The sequence below is a fragment of the Sinohyriopsis cumingii genome, chromosome 14 (assembly GCF_028554795.1).
Source record: "Sinohyriopsis cumingii isolate HCF-2022 chromosome 14, ASM2855479v2, whole genome shotgun sequence".
Lineage (NCBI taxonomy): Eukaryota > Metazoa > Mollusca > Bivalvia > Unionida > Unionidae > Sinohyriopsis > Sinohyriopsis cumingii.
In genome coordinates, this window is record NC_142974.1 from 26,813,642 (window position 1) to 26,834,297 (window position 20,656).

At 34.5% G+C, this 20,656-nt stretch overlaps 1 protein-coding gene across 1 annotated transcript in view; it reads left to right on the forward strand.

The window, feature by feature from the left end:
- Nucleotides 1-14,691: 14,691 nt before the first annotated feature.
- LOC149783473 (MAM and LDL-receptor class A domain-containing protein 2-like) overlaps nt 14,692-20,656 on the forward strand; it is a 173,174-nt gene continuing 167,209 nt past the window's right edge. The window contains exons 1-8 of the mRNA XM_089931714.1: nt 14,692-14,801; nt 15,396-15,463; nt 16,208-16,383; nt 16,795-17,073; nt 17,363-17,507; nt 18,043-18,215; nt 18,718-18,804; nt 19,364-19,511. Of these exons, the coding sequence (XP_089787840.1) occupies nt 15,396-15,463; nt 16,208-16,383; nt 16,795-17,073; nt 17,363-17,507; nt 18,043-18,215; nt 18,718-18,804; nt 19,364-19,511 (1,076 nt within the window). The 5' untranslated portion in view covers nt 14,692-14,801. The remainder of the gene's footprint in view (nt 14,802-15,395; nt 15,464-16,207; nt 16,384-16,794; nt 17,074-17,362; nt 17,508-18,042; nt 18,216-18,717; nt 18,805-19,363; nt 19,512-20,656) is intronic.

Consider the following 20,656-nt stretch of genomic DNA (forward strand, 5'->3'; position numbering starts at 1 on the left):
ATTAAACTGAAATAAATATATGTTAAATCAGATTTAATTAATTCAAATATACATAACAGTAATCAAGCACACATCTCCCTAAATGAATCCCGGATGCTTTAGAATGAACACCCTTAATGGGGTTTAGAGGGCCCAGGTAAGTGCACCTGGGTTAGTTTTGTTTAGATAAGTTTACCATTACCCATTCAACGATATTTGGTCTTTTTTCATAGCTCGCGGGTACCCTCCCCCCCCCCACTATAATAGAATCAGTCGCAGATGCTACCAATAAGTCTATCGCGTATTTTTGGACTCAACGCCATGAAGCAGTTTCCATTGGTCGATCGAAGGTTTGTCTGTACGCCTTAATCACTCCACCACCGGAATTTGATAAATATGCAAATGGAATTAAATATATAACTAAATCGAAGAGACAGACACTGAACATACACACGACTTTAGATCGTATAATTTATTTATCAAGTATTCTAGTAGTTGAAACTTTATATTTAATGTCACAGGTAAGTTTCTCTAACGAGTGTACAATTATCGACTTTTACTTTTTAAATCTCAGCGACTTGTTAGTAACGTATAGATCTTCAGCGCAATCAGACAAGTGACCGTGCTGTGGCAAACCCTGCGTGTTATTATTAGCACATATGTATTTTTAGCGGCTTGACACGTGCTATCGGGGATGTATAAACGATGAATAGAATTCAAATTCCTTTATTTTTTTGTTTGTTAGAACACAATTACGTTATATTGAATAACTGACTAATATCAATGTGTATTGTGTGATGTAGGTAAAAAAAAAATTGGGGTTAAACAACTTCGATATAGCTGAGATATATATACATTCTGCTACATGCTGTATTGAGCTTCAATGAATATCAAAATATTTTTCAGCAGCAGTTATTGATTTAAATTCCTTTATCTCGCCTTTATCAAGATTCATTGATCTAACTGGTCATGGTGTTGTATTTTTGTTTCTCCGGGTTATCCATGTTTAGTACTCTCACTTTCTGTGACAGGTTCTAAATTTTGTAGAATGTTATCTTGTTTATTGGAGTTAAAATGATCAGTAACTAAACCGTCAGCTATCACATCATTCGTAAACAAATCTGTGCAAAGATATTTTTTTATGCGTTTTTACAATCAGGAAATATGATATCGATTTGCGTTTAAACAAAGTTATTGACAACGCCAACTGGTTTTTAAATACGACAATGTCTTACAACTCAGGCGCTGCTCTCTTCATATTTATCATAGATCGGATAACATCTAAATTCATCTAGATGAAAATTGTTTTTTTAGTTTTCTCCATAGATACATGTCTTATCTTCTAATGTAACACTATTTTTCGGCAGAGGAATATCTGTCCAGATAATCCTTTGCGTCCTTTATTTTGATGTCATCATAAGCATTTTGCTTCAAGTAATATCGTTTAAGCGGCCAATATTTTCGTCCGCCGCAAGAAACACATACCCGTGTCTTTCCCTTAACCCGTACCGAACACTTCAACATGGTTGTCAAGTACTGCCACAGCGAACACTGGCCATGTGATATGCACAGTACTCTCCACGACAATTATTTTCACAAGGTGTGACTGATTCGATCATGAGCCATCGACAACTATTTTTGCCCGATGCATATTATATTATTGGATAAATTCCAATTGAAGATAATACTTTCCCTGATTATATAGAAGACTAATTCTAACTGCAATAACAGTATTTTAATCTAACCGGGATAAAATCAGCCCTCAGAAGGTCGGAAATTGCACAAGCAAAATTACTAAACGAGATAAAATCGTTATTAACTGTAACAGAAATTGAGAGATTAACAAAACTAGAACCAGAAAAGAGTAGAGATAGGTTTGTTGAACTACAACGAAAAACAATATTGGATATTTATCCACAAAACACTATTTGATTTGATCTAGATAGATATACCAGAGTTAAGAAACAAATACCATTTCTACTACAGCTGCATGCTTTTATCAAACAAGCCATGAATGAGTTTATCAACGATGGTATTGTTCATGCTTGGTCAACGTTTGAAATTGATGGCGATGGAACATTTATTGATTCCACAATGGATGACAAACGGGCGGCTACTATTAGTAATAATCTTGTTAATGACAGTATGTACATATTCAGAATAAACTTTATTGTCGATCATATCGCACAAGATGGTTCACAATGGATTATTCGGGATAAACTCGACCCTGTTAAATACTTATGTCAACATAGCAATGTAGTCACAATATATACCAATTCTAAACCGAATATTTTTACTGGAATAAACAAGCCATGCTACAATAACTCTTATCCAGTTTCCGCAATTGCTTATACAATGTATTGTTTAAATAAACCATACATAGCTGCTCTTGCTGCAATGAAAACAGGCTCGACAAATTGCGTGGCTCAACATGTCTGAGAATATTTCGTTTCAAAACGCAGGAATGGACTCAGGGAATCACGAATGCAAAATATTCACAATGGGAAATCCTTCTTGTCAACGGAGCTAAGATAGATGACGTGGTTATATTAGTAAAAAACATTAAAGATTCAAATAATTGTAAAAACAATAAGCCATAAGATTTTGTATAATTCTGGTAAATACTGTAGTAAGGGTGCTCCAATAGTTTTATATGATGATAATTCACATGCGTGGACCAACTCAATGACAAAATTTCCAAGGAAGAGAATGATACGATTTTACGACGCCGATATTTTTGAGGGAATCTACAACTTAAGTACGCATGACCCTGTATGAGTCTGGCTATTTCACGTAGATGAATCTTTAGATGAATTAACATGTTTTCAGTTTATGTTATCACCTGGAGTTATTTATCGGAATGAATCACTCCAAGAAAATATTAAATATATTTCGGTAAAATATAACGTAGACAATGACGAATTACTCAAAAACTGTTTTATGGCGTGGTCTGTCGTTGTGCGTATAATCCAACAAAATGATTCATGGCGACCAATTCCAAAAAAACTTCTCGAAGATGTATCACAATCATGTGTCAAATTTGAATTTGGTTATGGTGGTCTATGGAACACAGACTATAATTCCTCCGATATGATTATGTCGACAATGTCGCTGCTGATTCGGCGGTGTTTCTTGGACTTGGCGAGTGTCATCGTCATTTTGAGCTATTCGGGTACCTATCACACGAAATGACGCAAGTTGCAATAATCCGGCTACTACCAGCTATTGATCTTACTGGATTTGCGGAGATTGAATCATTGAAGTTTTTAGCGAGTATTCATCCGGTTATAGCAATTTCGTTTGGTATACATTTTAATAAACCGTATACCCGTGTCAATCGCAACGTTTGCTGCGCAAAATATCAACTTGGTTGGGTTCCAATAGAGTTATTACGATATATCTTAAACACTAAGATTTTAACGTCGTTAACAGTAACCTCTGCGACAATTTAGTACAAACAACAAAAGGACGTTTGGTTACCACAAGACAACAAAGATATTTGCAAAGAAATTATTGGTTAATTTACTCAGTGTTTATCACTTCGTTTTACAAGAATATTCAAGGATCCAGCAGAATTAGATTTTGTTATTAAGGACGCAGCGGCAAAAGGAATATTGGAGTCAAGGAGAAATGCAATAATACGAGATGGAGCAGTTATTGACCTGATAATTAGCTACTGCGACGGCAATTCTTCTCAGCTTACTAATTGGAGATCATCGACGATGTCATACTCGTATATAAACCAATTACCGATGATCAATAGATTTCCTAGTGACGCTGTTAGAGTCCCAAAGGGATTCTTTTTATATTAGTCGTTGTAAAATGAATCTCTTTGAGCCATTTTTTTTATAAGGACGTTACGGATACTCATTGGGGTTTGTGGCCAATAACACACGAACAAATACGTAAATATTTTGAATCAGTCGACGTTAAGGCACCTGATGTTTATCATCGCATCGATAATTTATGACAGATTTCATCATCACCATTGTAAATGGTCCAATCACGAGACATAACAAGGTATATCTGAATGGTCCTGGTAGTTTTGGTGAATCAACCCGTGCGATAAAATTATTTAGAATTTCAGATTTGATTGCGATGATGCCAACTCACCGACTTTCCGGATAGATGAGATAATGTAGTGTCAGCGCGTACATGTATCGCAGTTTATTTAGATGGCTTTGTGATGCATGGACACCTGAACGAATGGGTGAGAAATATATTCCGAGAATAATTATTTGGGACGAAATATGCACGGTGTCCAAAGAAATATTGATTGGCTACCAACAAAATTTAAGGCATTTATTGTGTGTGGGGATCCAGGTAATCTCCGCAGTTTACATGAGATCCCCTACATGACTGGCTGAAAACTACTGACTATTACGAGGAAAGGTTGTGCGACCGCCGACAACATAATGAAATATTACGACATTAAAAATCGTTAATCAGTCTACAACCAGATAAAATTAAATGTGAAATCATGCTAGTAGTAAATCCAGAGATACTTTTGTCTAATTATTTTAACTTAAGGAGCCCTAATGATCTAATAGTTGTATCCAGGAAAATTGTACGAAATTACATGCAGTGTAAATTATGCGATCTTCACAACAAAAAAAATTATCCAACTAAGCAAGTCCGATTATGTTACCGCCCTGCAGATACACGCCGGCAAAATATACTGGTTGACATTCCTTGTGACACCAATAGTGTCGCATGAAATAAAAGCTCGTTCTTAATGATATCGTCGTGGTTCAAGTAGAGGTTGTACAACAAGTGTTGTCGTTAAATCCATCGTGCTGAACTTTGGAATATGCAATAACAAATCTTTCTTCTCAGGGATTAGCAATATCAGATACTAATATCTAGATTGTCGATGACTAATATCTAGATTGTCGATGATTGCATTTTATTTGTAAATCTGACAAGGAGTCAGAGTAACATTCATGTGATGATATGATATTATAACATCATGACTGATGTAGGTACAGATCGGTTGCGATCCAATTACATGTTTTCAACGTGTGCATCAGCCACTCTAATTCGTCCGCCAACACCTTCAAGCAGCATTGTTTGGTCTGATATAATAACAGCGATTAATCTGTAACCACCAGGATCAGCCTGTAATGCACATATTCGAGTTCGGAAGTGTATGTCGACGGCTGATTCCCCAAACTAATATAGGTGTTCCAGTGAAACATCATAGATCGCATACAACGTAGTGAAGTCCCGCAGAAATATCTGCAAACCAGATTCAACATCCTGATCACTCCCGTTTAATGACACCAAGCGATAATACACACGTGCAACATGATTCCATTTGAAATTCACAAGCACTTCTTCGGATGATTCCTGATGTCCATTTATTCTAAGAGAAACTTCACTAATCCGGAGTGTGTTAAACACCATTGAGTTTCGTTCTTGTGAACCTACTCGGGTGTTTTCCTGCATCGCTATAAACACGTGCCGTGGCGCTGAAACTCCTTTCTGTGATGCTATCTGCCATGTGAATAACCCATCAACATTCATTATCAACCCCGACAGCCTTGACGTACCACTGATATCCATAAAAGAGATCAGCGGTTGTTCTTCAACGAGTTTTGGTGTTATTTTTGGTATCCACTACGAAAGCTTTATCCGTTTCACTTTACCATCATCAGCACCATCAGGATGACCGATTTTATCGTTGTCCGTAGCTTTCGAACTAGCACTATTGTGTTTTCAGCACCGAAAATAATTTTTGTGACATCTCTACAAAATAAAAAAGATATTTAACAGCGGCATTACAAAAGAAATTTCTTCAATGTAATTTAAGATCGATCGACCTGGCACAAATCCTAAGCTGAAATTATAATTCATTGATGAGACTGCATCTCCAGCGCTGTTCATTGTTACTTTACGATTCTCAGGGTGATCACTGATGTCCTTGGCGAACACGACTGATGGACTGGCGGATTCAATATTTGTTCCGTCAGTGATATATGTGGCACTTTAAACAACGCCGTAACACCATTAATAACAAAACCAATTCCATCTCCTATTCCATATGCCCTATCATCTGCTTTCAAAAGTTGGCCTTCGATCTCAGTGAATGCCGCGGTTGGCAGGAAATATATGCTTGTGTCTTGCACATTTAGCTCGATTCGTCCACGTCCGTCAGGTATACGTGCATCATAAGAATAATACTGATAATCACGCACTGATGCTTCTTTTGAGGACCGGTGCGTACCTATCAAATGCTGGATCAGAACCACACCAGAACATTTTTTTATATACGTTGTTGCCTAAACCAAAACGACCGTCGAGCCAGACCACTTCCGAATATCAGACTTGCTGTTATATTTCTTCTCTCTCGTCGGCTCTTTGTTATTTTGTCGGTGATGACACTTTAGCTAATTGTTCAACCTGGTGGCATCACTTCGTGCTCCGCAGTTTTACAGGCTGTGGTTTCGTCGTACTAACCTTGCGAGTCTGTCTTTGATGATTGGGTATGCTTTACCAGCAATATCACCAATAGTTCCAATTCACTTATCACTACCAACGTCTATGGCTCTCATACCTAATTGTTTTGCGATCCATTCTAAGTACATCTTGTATAGCATCGCCATGTCCATCTCCGTGTGATCATTTTATAAACTGATAATCTTGAATTTATCATCCTGACGTTTCCAGGCCTACATTGGACATTGTGTATAATTATGTTATTCTGTTACTACCCATATAATTGATCACTCTCTGTAGTAATTGTCTGTAATTTCATTGATCAGCGTCCGATAGACAGTACTGTCTATGACGCCACCGCTAAATAAATGCTGTAAAAAAGCATCTTCAATTATGATTTCGCAGGAGTTTTTTCCGGCTTGTCTACCACCAATCAGAAAGTTTATCCGGTATCACATGCGATTCAGGGATCACATTACGACATTGATTTTTACGACGTCGATAGCGCGTGGCAAGGCCACATCCAGTTGCTTCTTCTTCATCTACACGAGGCGGTCCAAATTGTAATCTTTTGGCCGATAAATTATCTCCATGTAATGGGGATTATCTAGGTTCCTTGACTTAGTTCAAATTGTTTGGGTGACGCTCATCAGTTTCGTATTTTTCATAGGGTTAGAAATGTAAAGAAGAATAATTTACCCTGGTTACTTCGCTGGTTATACTAGCTAATACAAATGACTTAGTATATCTTAGATGTTCTTCAAAGAACCTTTTATTCCCTTATTTTGATATGTGATTGATGGGTGTAAAATGGGTTTTAGAGTATAAAGCATGGCCTTACTTCAAATATGTACCTTTCAAACAAACTGCTAGCTCCGCTTGGTCATTTCCACTTCCTGGAATTCAGAGGTATATTGTGAAAAAAAGCTGATAGCTTAATTTAGATTTTACATTTAATATATTTGGTAATTCATTCTTTGCACTTTCAGAAGGTGTTATTTTCTAATTTGGGAACATTTATTTTTCCTATTTTAAAAACTGTTAAAGGTAGTGGATTTTAAACTAATTCAGGATGATGGTTTTAGCACAAGAGGGCAGTCATTTTAGTTAGCTTTATGCTTAGATCATTTACAGTATCTTCAAGTACAATATCCAATGACATTTAAGCCACAAGAAATGAAATTAACATCGAGGTGTGCCAACATTCTCTCCAATTTTCATGTTGCAAATGTAAACAACTTCACCTTACACCCACTACTTTCTCAGACGACCGTACTATCTATAGAGCAGCCCCCATAAAGAACCCATATGTATTATTATTGTATGATTTAATGTTGGCTTTATGACTGAAACAGTTCAGTATTAAGCGTTTAAACAGTCCATTTCAATCATTTTCCTGTATTTCCCCAACAGAACAGTATATATTAGTGTTAGAGTCCGCCACAAGCCCAGTTCCCCACTTATGATGAAAAGTGAGCTATTTTAAAAATGCACATTACATTGTTTCAACATAGCAGCCAATTTTATGCTGAAAGACAGAAACATGAAACTTGTCATAATTGTTCCTCAGATGTCCTCAATAAATTATTCAATTTGAAAAGGGATGGAACATATCAGGTTGAAGGAGGTCAAAGGTCCATGTTTAGAATATTTGCTTATTGTCTAACATGGATGAAAGACAATTTGCTTTTTTCAACATTTATTTCTTAATTCCAATACAGATGACTGAAAGAAACATTTTAACTATATATTTCTTTCACTTAATGAAATCTATTTTTGTCTTCACTATTGTATTATAAGGCTTTTAATATTAACATAATTAATGTCATTACACATACAATACTGTCTAAAGGCACATTGTGTAAGCAAGAGGAAACAAAGCATAATTAACTTATTTTCATGCATGTACTCAATATTAATGTACCATTTTGTTCAGAACACGATACATAATGATATGAAAGTAAGACAAATAATTGAAAATATTTTTCATATTTGTTTTAAGGTGTCTGTTGCAAATGTAAACCACTTCACCTTACACCCACCAATTTCTCAGAAGTTCCTAAGATCTGTAGAGCGCCACCTTAAATAAAAGTTTCTCCATTAATTTGTTGTAAACCATGTTAATTTCGAGACAAAAAACGAGTCCAGTTTTTGTGTGTGGTGAAATTGGTAACGTACTATCATACAAGCATCTGATTGGATAGTTCAATGAATCAAAACTACTTGGATAAAACAGTATTGTAGCCCCCTTTTCGCAAAGCGAGACCCTGACGTTATTTGGCCTTGATGAGGGGCTTCCCCCAAACATCGGTCGCCAGCACCTTACCCCCATTCTAGCGGCTGCGTGGCATAAAATCGTGTTTACTTCATAATGCGACAACACCTATTTTATTTATTTCATAGTGTGTCGTGACATATTGTATATACTTATTAGTGTTTTCGTCACAGTGTGGCATCATATATTGTGTTTACGCCAGAGTGTGGCATTAAATACAGTGTTTACTCCGCCGTATGGCATGATATAGCGTGCATGATGGTAATAGTTATTTCATAAATGCAAGTCGTTCGGAATTGTATAGATTGTTTTCATGGCTGTTTCAATAGATCTGTTGTATGTTTGGTTTTATTCTTAAGGATAAACTTTGGCTTGAAAAATTCCGTCTTGTAGCACCAAAATGTTTCATCTCAACAAATTTGTCACCCGTTATTTTTTTCCATCTGCTCTTGAATCTGATACATAAGTCTATCAGCAATTCTAATCGTTTGTTTCTAATATCATTATCAACCATGTCTGCTAAGTACTATTTTCTGAATCAAGTGTACTGCTCACAGTTATTGAGCATAAATGTTACTTCATTATCTGGCTCATTTTGTTACAAGCGTAATAATGAACAGATTATTTTTGTATTTGTTTTTGGGTATTTGCAATTCAAATTACAGGTTTCATGAGCAGGACATTTCCACATTTGACCTCAGTAGAGTTTTGTCTTGAACCTTGTATTCAGAGGCATAGCGTACTCACCTATGGTGCTAAATATTGTTTCTCTTATTAGCATAACAAGTACCTACTAACCTAAATGTCTCTCATCTTATTTGTGAATTTTGTTTGGCTCTTTTCCGTTCGCTGTCGACTAATTTTGCCATCCAACATAGCCATTTAGTTTTGATTTTGTCCAGGTTGCTACGGTTCCATTATAATAACTTGCATTTCAATATACGTCAGTTTTGCTTGTGTTCATTTCTTTTATATTATTTTATGTGTTCATTATAGCAGAACATCTGTTTGGATGTAGTTAATGCTTGTACGTAACACAGATGAAATAAAACAATGAAAACTGACGGACCTCAAAGTTCTTGCTTTTCACGTGGTCTAAATACGACAACCACACTGTTTTTGTAGTAATATAGTCGTATTCATGAATAGTATCCTAGTCTGTGAAAATATAAAATGATTGTCGCATATGGAATCCAGTTGTATCAAAATTCGTCTTTATATAGTCATGTATGAATCCGTGAACGCATGCATATAACTTCATATCTAGATAATATTCAAACAGCAATCGTCGCATCACCATCGTAAAGCATTTTATTTCGGGTATCGCTGGAGTAATTTGGTTTCAATTTGAAAAATGTATGGATATATATATATATATATCCATACATACAAACATATATGCCACCATTATAAAGTTTAATTGTCACTTTTGTTCATAGTTAAAAGTTACTGCATTTGTATATGAAGACATAAACGAGCATTGTAGGATGAAGACTGCACGACCTTGTGGAGAGTATCTATCCGACAAAATTGGTTCATATTTTCCCATCAAATTCAGTAACCCTGTTATTATTCACTCATTTCCTTATCTAACCATAGGCTTAGTTATATATCAAAATACACTACAAGGAACACAGTAATTGAACTTAAGCTGTATTCCAAATAAACACACAACCGCAGATCCATCTATACACAACAACGATATTAATCCCCACGTCAATCCACCCAGCGGCATTTGTACTTGGTCGCGTGCTTGACATCACTTTCAAAAATAACTGTCGTTTTTCCCTATTTAAAATTGAAATTTTAGAGTTCCATGCTATATAATTTTCATTTCATTTTGAGTGAGGCATGGAGGATGTTATTGCACTCGAATGTAGTCCAAATCATATTACAATTTCGAAATGTATAATTCAGCGTTTGAACACATGCCACAGCTCATGTAATTCAGATTTGCAGAACTACGAAAGTTCATTTTGAGGAAAATACAAACTCTGAATTTGTAAGTATATTTATGCCATTCTTATTTACATCTAAAACAGACATATTTATGCCTGATCACTTGCATGTTCCCCTAGCTATGTTATGACCTGTGTCATGTATGGCGTCTATTGTCTGCCTAAATCCGAACGATTGTGTCAACAAAGTTAACACACAGATATGCAAAGCAGCTGGTGTGTGACAAACCATTCAGCCAGTATCATTTTCGATGCTATTTTGATACAGACATGAGAGCACTGTTGATAATCTGAACCATTCCATTAACGGCAAATTACGAGCATTTCTCCTAAATATTTGTTTAAATGATCAGAATAGCATTTTCAATACTGCTCGTGTTTGTTGTGGAAATTGCGAATATCACGATCAGTCATTTGATTGTTTGAAAGTTCAATTTGTGACTCAGTAAACCTTTCACATTGTTCACTTGAGCATTTCTACTATCAAATAGACGAAAAAGCTGATATAGTTCTTCCACAAACAAAGCCAATAAACTAAAACATAACGTCTACTACGGGATTGTAAATGGTTTGTTTAAAAAGTAGTTCCTTCTACACACTACACTATAATAGTTGTATGCACACGTGTTGTGCATGTGCGTGCAATATCAAAGTGTAGAATACGGGATGATTCTGACAATGTGAAGTTAACGGCGCATAAAAATAAAATAATCATCGATATGGTCAACTAGAATATCAATATGACTCGGGCACAGTTAGTAACTGATGCAAATTCACACGTTGAAGTGCTAACATTAGTATCACTAGTGTTAGTAGTATTAGTATTAGTTGTAGTTGTATTAGTATTATTGTTTCAATACCAATAGTAATAAAGGTACTTTGAATCATTGATTGATTATGTTATCCTCTCATACCTTTTTCATATTCTATCTTGCAACCGTTGCCTAAATTTACTTTCTTTTCGCATTTAACTATTTGAGGGAAAGTCATGCTATCATATACCTAAGCGTACCATTAACAACCAATATCCTATTACATTTCTTAGGATGTTCAAGCTGCTGATGGTTTACATCAATATGAAAATCTGGATGGTGTATCCTTTAGCGGGTCAAAACAGACATTGCTCTGTGACACTACGTGCAAGAAAGACAAAGAGGAAACCGGTCTTCCGCTGTTCAGAAAGAGACAAGGACTTCGAAGAATTTTGAATATCGTTGTCATTTTGCTAGTAGTAATAGCTATCATTGCCGTAGCATTACTGACCCTGTATTTCTCCACTGAAGGTACTTTTTCCGTTATGCATATACATATATATATATATATATATATATATATATATATATATATATATATATATATATATATATATATATATATATATATATTTAACGTTATTTATTCACATAATTATGTTTCGAGCTAGATATAGTACCATTCCACGCCACGCAACCCCAAACTAATTTCAAATAACAGCTATTTGCTCTAACGCAAAATTTTGAGACACCTAAACAATTTGCGAAGGGCTGTACATGTGAAATGCTTGTACCTGAAAAATAAATCGTAAATGAGTACATTACATGCAAGAATGTAAGCGCGATGTGTGCAGATTCATGATAAAATTGTAATGTTCAAACCTGTTTTCTCCGTGTTGTTGACACATACAACCGAAATAAATTGGTACCAGATCTAATGTAACTCTAAACTTAAAAACCACTTTATCACTTTTGTGTGGATACTTAGTATCCTTGTTCTTTGTATTGATACTGTTTAATGATATCATTATCATTTGAAACTATTTGCATGCTTGATGTATCGCATTGTCTATCGTTGCTTCATAATCGTTTTTATCTTCTTACGAAAATGAACCTTTGTAGACAATGAAGTCATCTTTGCAACTATAACATATATTTAAAGTAAGAATTACTATTGTTGAAATGAGTTATTTTCTCACCTGTTTATATTCTATCTTATTTTAGGGCATTTCATAATTGCTTTCCTAAAATAGGATCACTACTAACTGATACTTATGTATCACATTTTTCATCAGTAGGCATTACGAACCCAATCACTTTCATGGGAGTCGCTTAGTAATCCATTTTTAGAAGCACATTCATATAAATCGAACTTTTAATTTGGCGATCCATTTCCAGCGATTATTTAAAAACTCAAATTTAGGGATTTTAAGTATTATGAATGCTTGTAATCGTAGTTATCTTGGTATTTTTTAATTACTAATACATTTAGAATAATCCTTACTTTATCATGGGAACTAGAATTTTGGTATATTTCTTCAACATATAACGATTTCCAAACATCTGTTTAATTTACATGTATTTTTGTTTATTTCATTTTTCTTTTCTAAAGTTGGTTCATACAAATATTTTAGAAACACAAGTAAAAGGGATTCAAACATCAATGAAAGCGATTAGAACAATGACAGATGCCAAGTCACAATCGTCTGATGACAACTCCCTACCAGAATCACAGATAATAACTGCAGACAATTCAAATACAACAAAGGCAAATATTACCATAGAACAACTAACTGAAGAACATTCAGCACAGGGAACCGCAAAGTTGACATATATTTTCTTTCCAAACACAAGCCAACCAAACGTGACATCGACTCCACAAGCAAGTAAAACGCAGATGAATACTTCCAGTAATTATATCATGCAAGACAAGAGCAAACCAACACCTACACGCCAGACGATTTCTAGCGGGAATAATTGCAATTCATCAGGTAATCAAATTTAATTGTATTGCCAAGAGTTGACGACTATCCATGAGTACAATTATTGCTTGAATTAAAAATTACACAAAGAAAATCTGTATCTCCAAAGACAATGGACTCCAACCTGCCCCCACTGCCTAGTGAGAGGCATGCGCACGAATATAAACGTTGATAAAGACATATTCTTTACTGCAAACAAAATTATTAGTTATACCAATGAAAATATGTTAATTCATGTATTCAATCTGTAAAACCAGTGTGTGGCTTTCCTTGTGGAGAATAAGGCACCACAGACATGCTGAAGTTCGGAACGTTCCACTTGTTTTGGCTTTTTATGTATGATGTTTTTATGAAGTGACCTTGGCAGGATAAGCTATTGATTTGACTTTCGAGAGCAGAGGGTATAATCCATTGTTACATAGCAACATTCATCTTCATAATTGTTGGAGCAACTAAGAAGTTTTTTGTCTCTATTTCCTGTATGTTTTTTGCATGCTAGATGAGAAGAGAATTATTCCATATTTTGTTTCATGCGATGTCCTGAAAAAAAAACAATTGTCAGTGACAGACAGTAAAGAATATTCCACTGAAACATCAATGGTCTATACAAGTTTCTGTTCAACAGAGTCATATTAGCATTTTGTAAAATAGTTTTGTTGTCTGAGTTTCGTTTTTTTTATTGACTATCGCAAAAGTCGTATATACTGTACTTTATAGTATAATTACTTATTATAACATCTTTTATCATCTAGCTAATTTATCGCAATTTGCATTAGTTTATGGTCCATACTAATTATCAAAGGAAGTGGAGGTCTTATAGGTAAGCGTTATACATTACGAAACTGGAAGACACCTATATGAGGAGTGATATGCTAGATTATTGTATGGCTAACATATATTTTTCTGATCTACGTCTTCGTTTTATTTGATGTGTTAATTAACAAATTCAGATTGTTTACTATAGATGGGAGATATTGTCAAAGCGAATGCATTCGACTAAGATAAGACTTCGGTATTACAAATAGGCACTACAGCTAATAATTCATAACTATTTGTTGTTTAGCGTAGGCACCGTTTTGTCTGAGTTTGATATAAAGCTTAATGTTTCATTTATGTTACATTTAATGCGATATTATGTTAACTCTGTTCATTAGTAATGTTAACATCTACAATTAAAAATGCTAACTGGAGAAGACATTAACGTTTTCTGTATATGTAATTGTTCTCAAGTTTTCTTGCCTCCTGAAACATGTTACGTTTAGTGCATGACTTGTACGTAATCCAATGTCGTTTCTGTTTTGCAGACTTTTTATATTACTGGGTACAATTGACGTTTCAGGGGTCTGTCTGGAATGACAATTTACTTGATAGTAAGAGCTACGAATTCCAGTTCACATCAAAGCTACTAACTACTGCTGTAAGTTAATTTCTCATTAACCTTGTGCTTAGATACTTATTCTGAACCGGGTGTTAAATTAAATAAAATGAACATATTTCGAATCGGTTATATTCATGTTGTGTCCGAAAGTGTTGCTTTAGTGGCTGAAACAGTACTCATGCAAAAAAGTAGGTCTACTTTGAAAATCTCATGCTGTTAAGACCATATTGCTCATTGATATAACATTACTTTTTGCATTATTGTTTTATCGGATATTTGTCTAATTTTACTTCCGTATGATACGTTTACACTCTTCGTGTGTTCCTTTATCTAAGTGTCTCTGTGTTATGTTACGTATACTATACATGTTATTACACTTTAATTACTAAGCATACATAGTTAACTAGTTATAGCGAACTATCTTCTATTACATGTTTTTACCGTAGTATACACAGGTCATGTCGAATCGTACATAGCAATACCTTTGACACAAAGATTGAAATTAAACTTGGAATTTGGAGAATGTCCGTTTTATATTGGAAGTCAAAACGTTGGAACACAATATTACTAGTAATATGAAAAGAAACTTATACCGCTTTATTTTATGTTTGACTTGTCTCGTCTCGTTTGCAGATGATGAGTGCAATTTCAGAGAGTAAATACAATCATGAAATCTGTAGTTTCACTGTACAGGGATATAGGTATGCTACCTTAATGTACGATATATGTCTATTTTAGTTAGCAAATATAACATATGGGCTTCCGATTATGTGAATATAATTGTAATAATGTTATCTCTTAACCTCCATCCTCCTCCCAGTTGCTATATACATTCAACTATAGTTTTAAATTCATTTGCAACGAGCTGCAGTAAAAGTATTGTAGCCCCAATGTTCTTGACAGATTTAGAGTTTTCCAGCTTTTCTTTTTCAAATCAAGTTAAATAAAGATTAATATTCATAAAAACATCAAAGATATATTATTTGATTCTGTCAAATCAATTTATTCAATTTTCTAAATATAATATAAACCAACCGTTTTTATTTCGTTTTGATTGCGTACAGTGTATACGCCTACCATTTCAGTGTTTACGTTAGTTACTTTGCATGTAACTCTCTTTATAGAAGTTAGTATAAAGTAGTTCTCCGTACAGTTTATACAGAAATAAACGCAGTCTATTTATATATATAAAGTTTAGATAAAAGAAGATATATGTGTACTATCTTGATTTTCATTGACTTTTGTGCCCACAGGATATTTTTAACATTATAATTTCGACTTTATGATAGACGTATGTCCTTTTGAGAGAATACAATATAAAAAATTCGCAGCCATTGACTACTGTTTGACCTGCTGGTAAGAACACAATAACAGCGCTTGATTCGAAAACTAAAAGGAAGAAAGTAGCCGAGTTGGATGAGTAATTAATGTGATTTTTGTTACAGCTTAGTGTTCCAGGACACCGATGCAGTGAATGATGTATCCACTACTACCGTGGTTGTTGAGGGAATTGTTCAGGGCATCTCTAACTCAAGCTTGAACGAAGAGGAGTTGTTACATATAGTAACCTCTGTGCAAATTAAGAATTTTGGTCACGATCCATCCAGAGGAAGAGTGAAACGTTTGTGTCCATTTTTGGTTATTTTATTGCATTCTTTCAATTCTTGATCTATATGCTAGTATTGCAAAGGGAAATATAACAAGTTGATTGAAGAAACTAAACAATCCCATAAATAAACTATAACGTAGCCATGCAGTTTATGCCTATCTTAGCTTTATTGTTAGTCATTATTTCTGTAACACTCGCGCATTTCCTTCGTAGCACAATATTCACCAGCCGAAAACCCCGAAATGACACAGAACGTAATTTTAGTTCCTTTGTGATTACAATATGTTTTTCTTCTGCTATCATTCGGTGACTTTACACTACTGTAGTCAGAAAATTTAAACTTTATTTAGCAGCATATTTCTGCATATGCCTTGTATATTTTCGAATTTATTTATGTGGAAAATACTTCTATTATTAACACAGGGTACGCGACATACGACGAGCTCGTCAGTACCACACCAACAGTCCATCTCGATTCTAAGACAACCACCGTCAAAACAATTAATGAAAACATCAGCACAGAAACTACAACAACTGAGTGGCAAGGGCTCACAATACCTGGAAAAGCTACCTCTACAGCAATCCCTGCAGAAATTACTGATAAAATGACTACCATGCCTGGAACAACACAGTGGGCATTTTCCAATATAACACGGACGGCAACTGTCACAACACCTTTAGCTCATTCGTGTTCAGCTAATGGTAAACAATGATATATGTCTTTGAAAGTCTCCATTTAAGCGCTGCAAGTGCGCAGGCATGCATGCATATAAAAAAAATGCATGCATAATTCCATACATACATACGTACATACATACATACATACATACATACATACATACATTCATACATACATACATACATACATACATACATACATATCAAATGATTGCCTTTCACAACTTGTCTTTAAACACCGCATTTACTCAAATATTATAACATATCTGTGTAATTTTCGACAGTCGTTTTGATGTCTTCAATTACATTTTAGACCTTGAAGTAAAGCTGTCGGAAGGATCATATGGCCGTTTGGAGATAAAACGCAAAAACTGCCCATCCGATTTATGGGGGACAGTCTGTGATGATATGTGGGATAATCTAGATGCGACTGTTGTATGCCGCCAGCTTGGTTTCCCGTGAGACCTTTAATTTTATCTCTGAATACACTTTCAATCAAATAAATTTCAAAAGACCAAAAGTATTTTTTAGTCAGTAAATTAAAGTCAGAAACGAACAAACATTAAAGAACTGCCTGGAAAATAGTGTACTTGATTGAACATAAATCAGTGATAAATTAATTGCTGACATAAAAGTCTGTGAAGCAATCTCGCTTTGCATTAATTTTAAAGAAAGTCGGATTCATCCAATATTCCATATTCTCTTCCATACATTTTTCAGTTGCCCATTTACGATTGGCTTCACAAAGTTAAAACAAAAGATTTACAATTAAACACCTAACATCATATTAACATAAAATTTTATAATACGACTATAGGTATGTGCTTCACGGCTTTCTACCCAGATAATGTTTTATATGTTCAATTGTTAATTCGTAAGTAGCATAAGACCGAAAGAAAGAACCAAACCGAGACGATTTTCATTTTTGTCAACCTTTGATTTTTTATTTTTTTATAATAACATAAATAGTTATATCTGTCTTTTCTCTTTTAGTGATACTACACCCGTATATGCGTACCGGGGCGCCTTTTTTGGAGAAGGAATAGGTTATATCTGGGCGAATCGTTTTGACTGCAGAGGAACTGAGACAGATATATCCCAGTGTTCGTTCCAGGGTTGGGGAAATATTCATTGTTCTCATATTCAAGATGCTGGGCTATCATGCGGTGAGTAAAATTTGCAAGTTCTGTTTTAATTATTGACATCTTGTTCGCTTCAAAAACTGATCTCTTTTAAAAAAGACTATTGCTATTCCAAATTAGAATAATTTAGATGTGAGAAAAACATTTATTGTGACAATGATTTATCAGTGTATTTAATTTTAGAAAGCAATCATAGTAAAACTAGCAGTTGTTTCAAATAATCTCATGTAAAACGTCGCATATTAAGAACACAACAAACAAAAACACGATATTAAACGGGACGTAATTGCAATAGATACGATGTGAAACTGTAACATGTGCCTATATTTAGTTTGTACTGGACATGACACATTGCACTCCATATGAAACATAATTTAATATTTGTTTCGACTCGGCCTAGCAAGATAAACAGTACAACCCCTATTTTGCGCAATTTAATGCTTTTGTGTAATAAATGATCAAACTATTTCTCAAGTAATGTTGTCAATATAATTGAAACTGAGCTGAGTAACGTTCTATCTTTAAGGTCAGGAGTTTCCAGTGAATAAAACTGCGATGACGACGTTACCTCCAAGGAAAACTACTATCACATACCTCCCTACATCACCATCATGTATGTATCAATTTATAAGAAGAACGCTAAGAAAAATATAGTTATTGTCTAAAAGGAGCTATGTTTATGACCGAGTTTTATTGTATTTGTATTAATTTAATGCTGAAAATAATTTGATTTAAAGGCTATGCTTTGAAGCTATTCTTAGATTTGCTTACTACTTTTAATTCAAATGATAATCAGCATCAAATTGCAAAGAGTCTTGTGTGGGCTTTATTTAAAAAAGAACTTTTATAACCCTCAAAACAGCTTTTGAATGCCATGATCGAATATTGTACACTCAAAAATATTTTGGGAAGATTCAGTTCGTTGGGTATTGCAATGAATATCTAGTAAGTTAACTTTATGGTGGACATGTAATGTTTAAGTTAGGTTATACAGTAAGTAGCGTGACACCAATGATTAACCCGTTTGTTTTTCCTAACCTCAAAATTAAAGTCTTGCATATTGCTGGTTTTGAAATACATTTCGTTTCCATTTCTGGAAAAGGCAAAAGGTAAATAAATGAAAAACTGAAAAATTCACTGTCACAATCTGAAAACCCGTGTTTATTTTAAAGATTACAATTCTCAAATTCGACTGGTTAACGGAAGTAACTGTCTTGAAGGAAGAGTGGAAGTATACTATAATGGTGCATGGGGCACAGTATGTGATGACGGCTGGGATTTCTACGATGCTGTGGTTGTCTGTAGGATGCTTGGATACAGGTAAGTGATTCCAGTCTTTCCGAATCAACTAATTACTTGCCTTGATCTTTATATTATCATTTCGTTTCTGAAAAGTTTCAATCTCAAAAGATTGACCAATGTGGACTTAATGTCTAAGTTCTTTTATTAAATGCGTCATTGCTAAATGCTGAACAGATACTAAATATTTATCTAGAATGCCATATTTTAATCACCAACAATAATTCCTTGTTGACAGAAGTATGTAACAGCTTAAAATAGTGTTCTGTTTCGATATAAGCTTGATAATCCATCTAGTCGTATAACAATCAAATATAAATTAAAACGTATATGAAATAATCAGGTATCTGATTAAGAATTATATTTGCTTAAAAACTACGTTCACTTAAGTGCAGATAAGCTGTTTCACTTTTTGGGGTTTGATCTGTTTTGTTGACATGTTTAAATAAGAGAAATCAGGTTTTATTTAATTCAGTAAAATTTACTTCCAGGTCTTCCTTTGTTGCATACCTGGCTACTCCAAATTGAGATAACCTTCAATAACACATTATTTTATTTCATGCTGCAACATAATTTGTCTGCACTTTCTGAACGAAAATCTTTGATATCTTACTGCAGTGGAATATCATACGTTTGCACTGTCCGTCAATAGACACTGATACTCTTATCTGAAGTTAAAGGTCTGGATAGTCCAACAGTAAGATGACCACTTCCCGTTAAATAAACTGAGTTCTGATGCGAAAAGTGACCCATCATGTTTATCCCTATTGCGCGTTTTTGCATTGAATTGCGAAGGAGACTTATATTAATGATGACTCAGTAGGATATCTACATATTGCTAGCCAATTAGATCTAGCATGATTTAAAAAGAATATTTGCTTGGTACGAGTAAATAACGGATATATTCCACTAGGTGGGGAAATAATTTCAATATTTGTTTAAGTGACTTCGAAAAACGTCACACGCAAATATACTGCATTTTTCACACACTCAACGAAATATTTCCGTCATTTACTCTTTTCAAACATATAACATCTCCATGTTAAATGAATTTAATTTATATGTGGGTAACTTTTGGGATTGGCTAGGCAAAATAAGATCACATTATGTACGGTATGAGCTGCGCTAGTAATGGTCTTCATTAGATGATAGAAAAATGGTCTTTC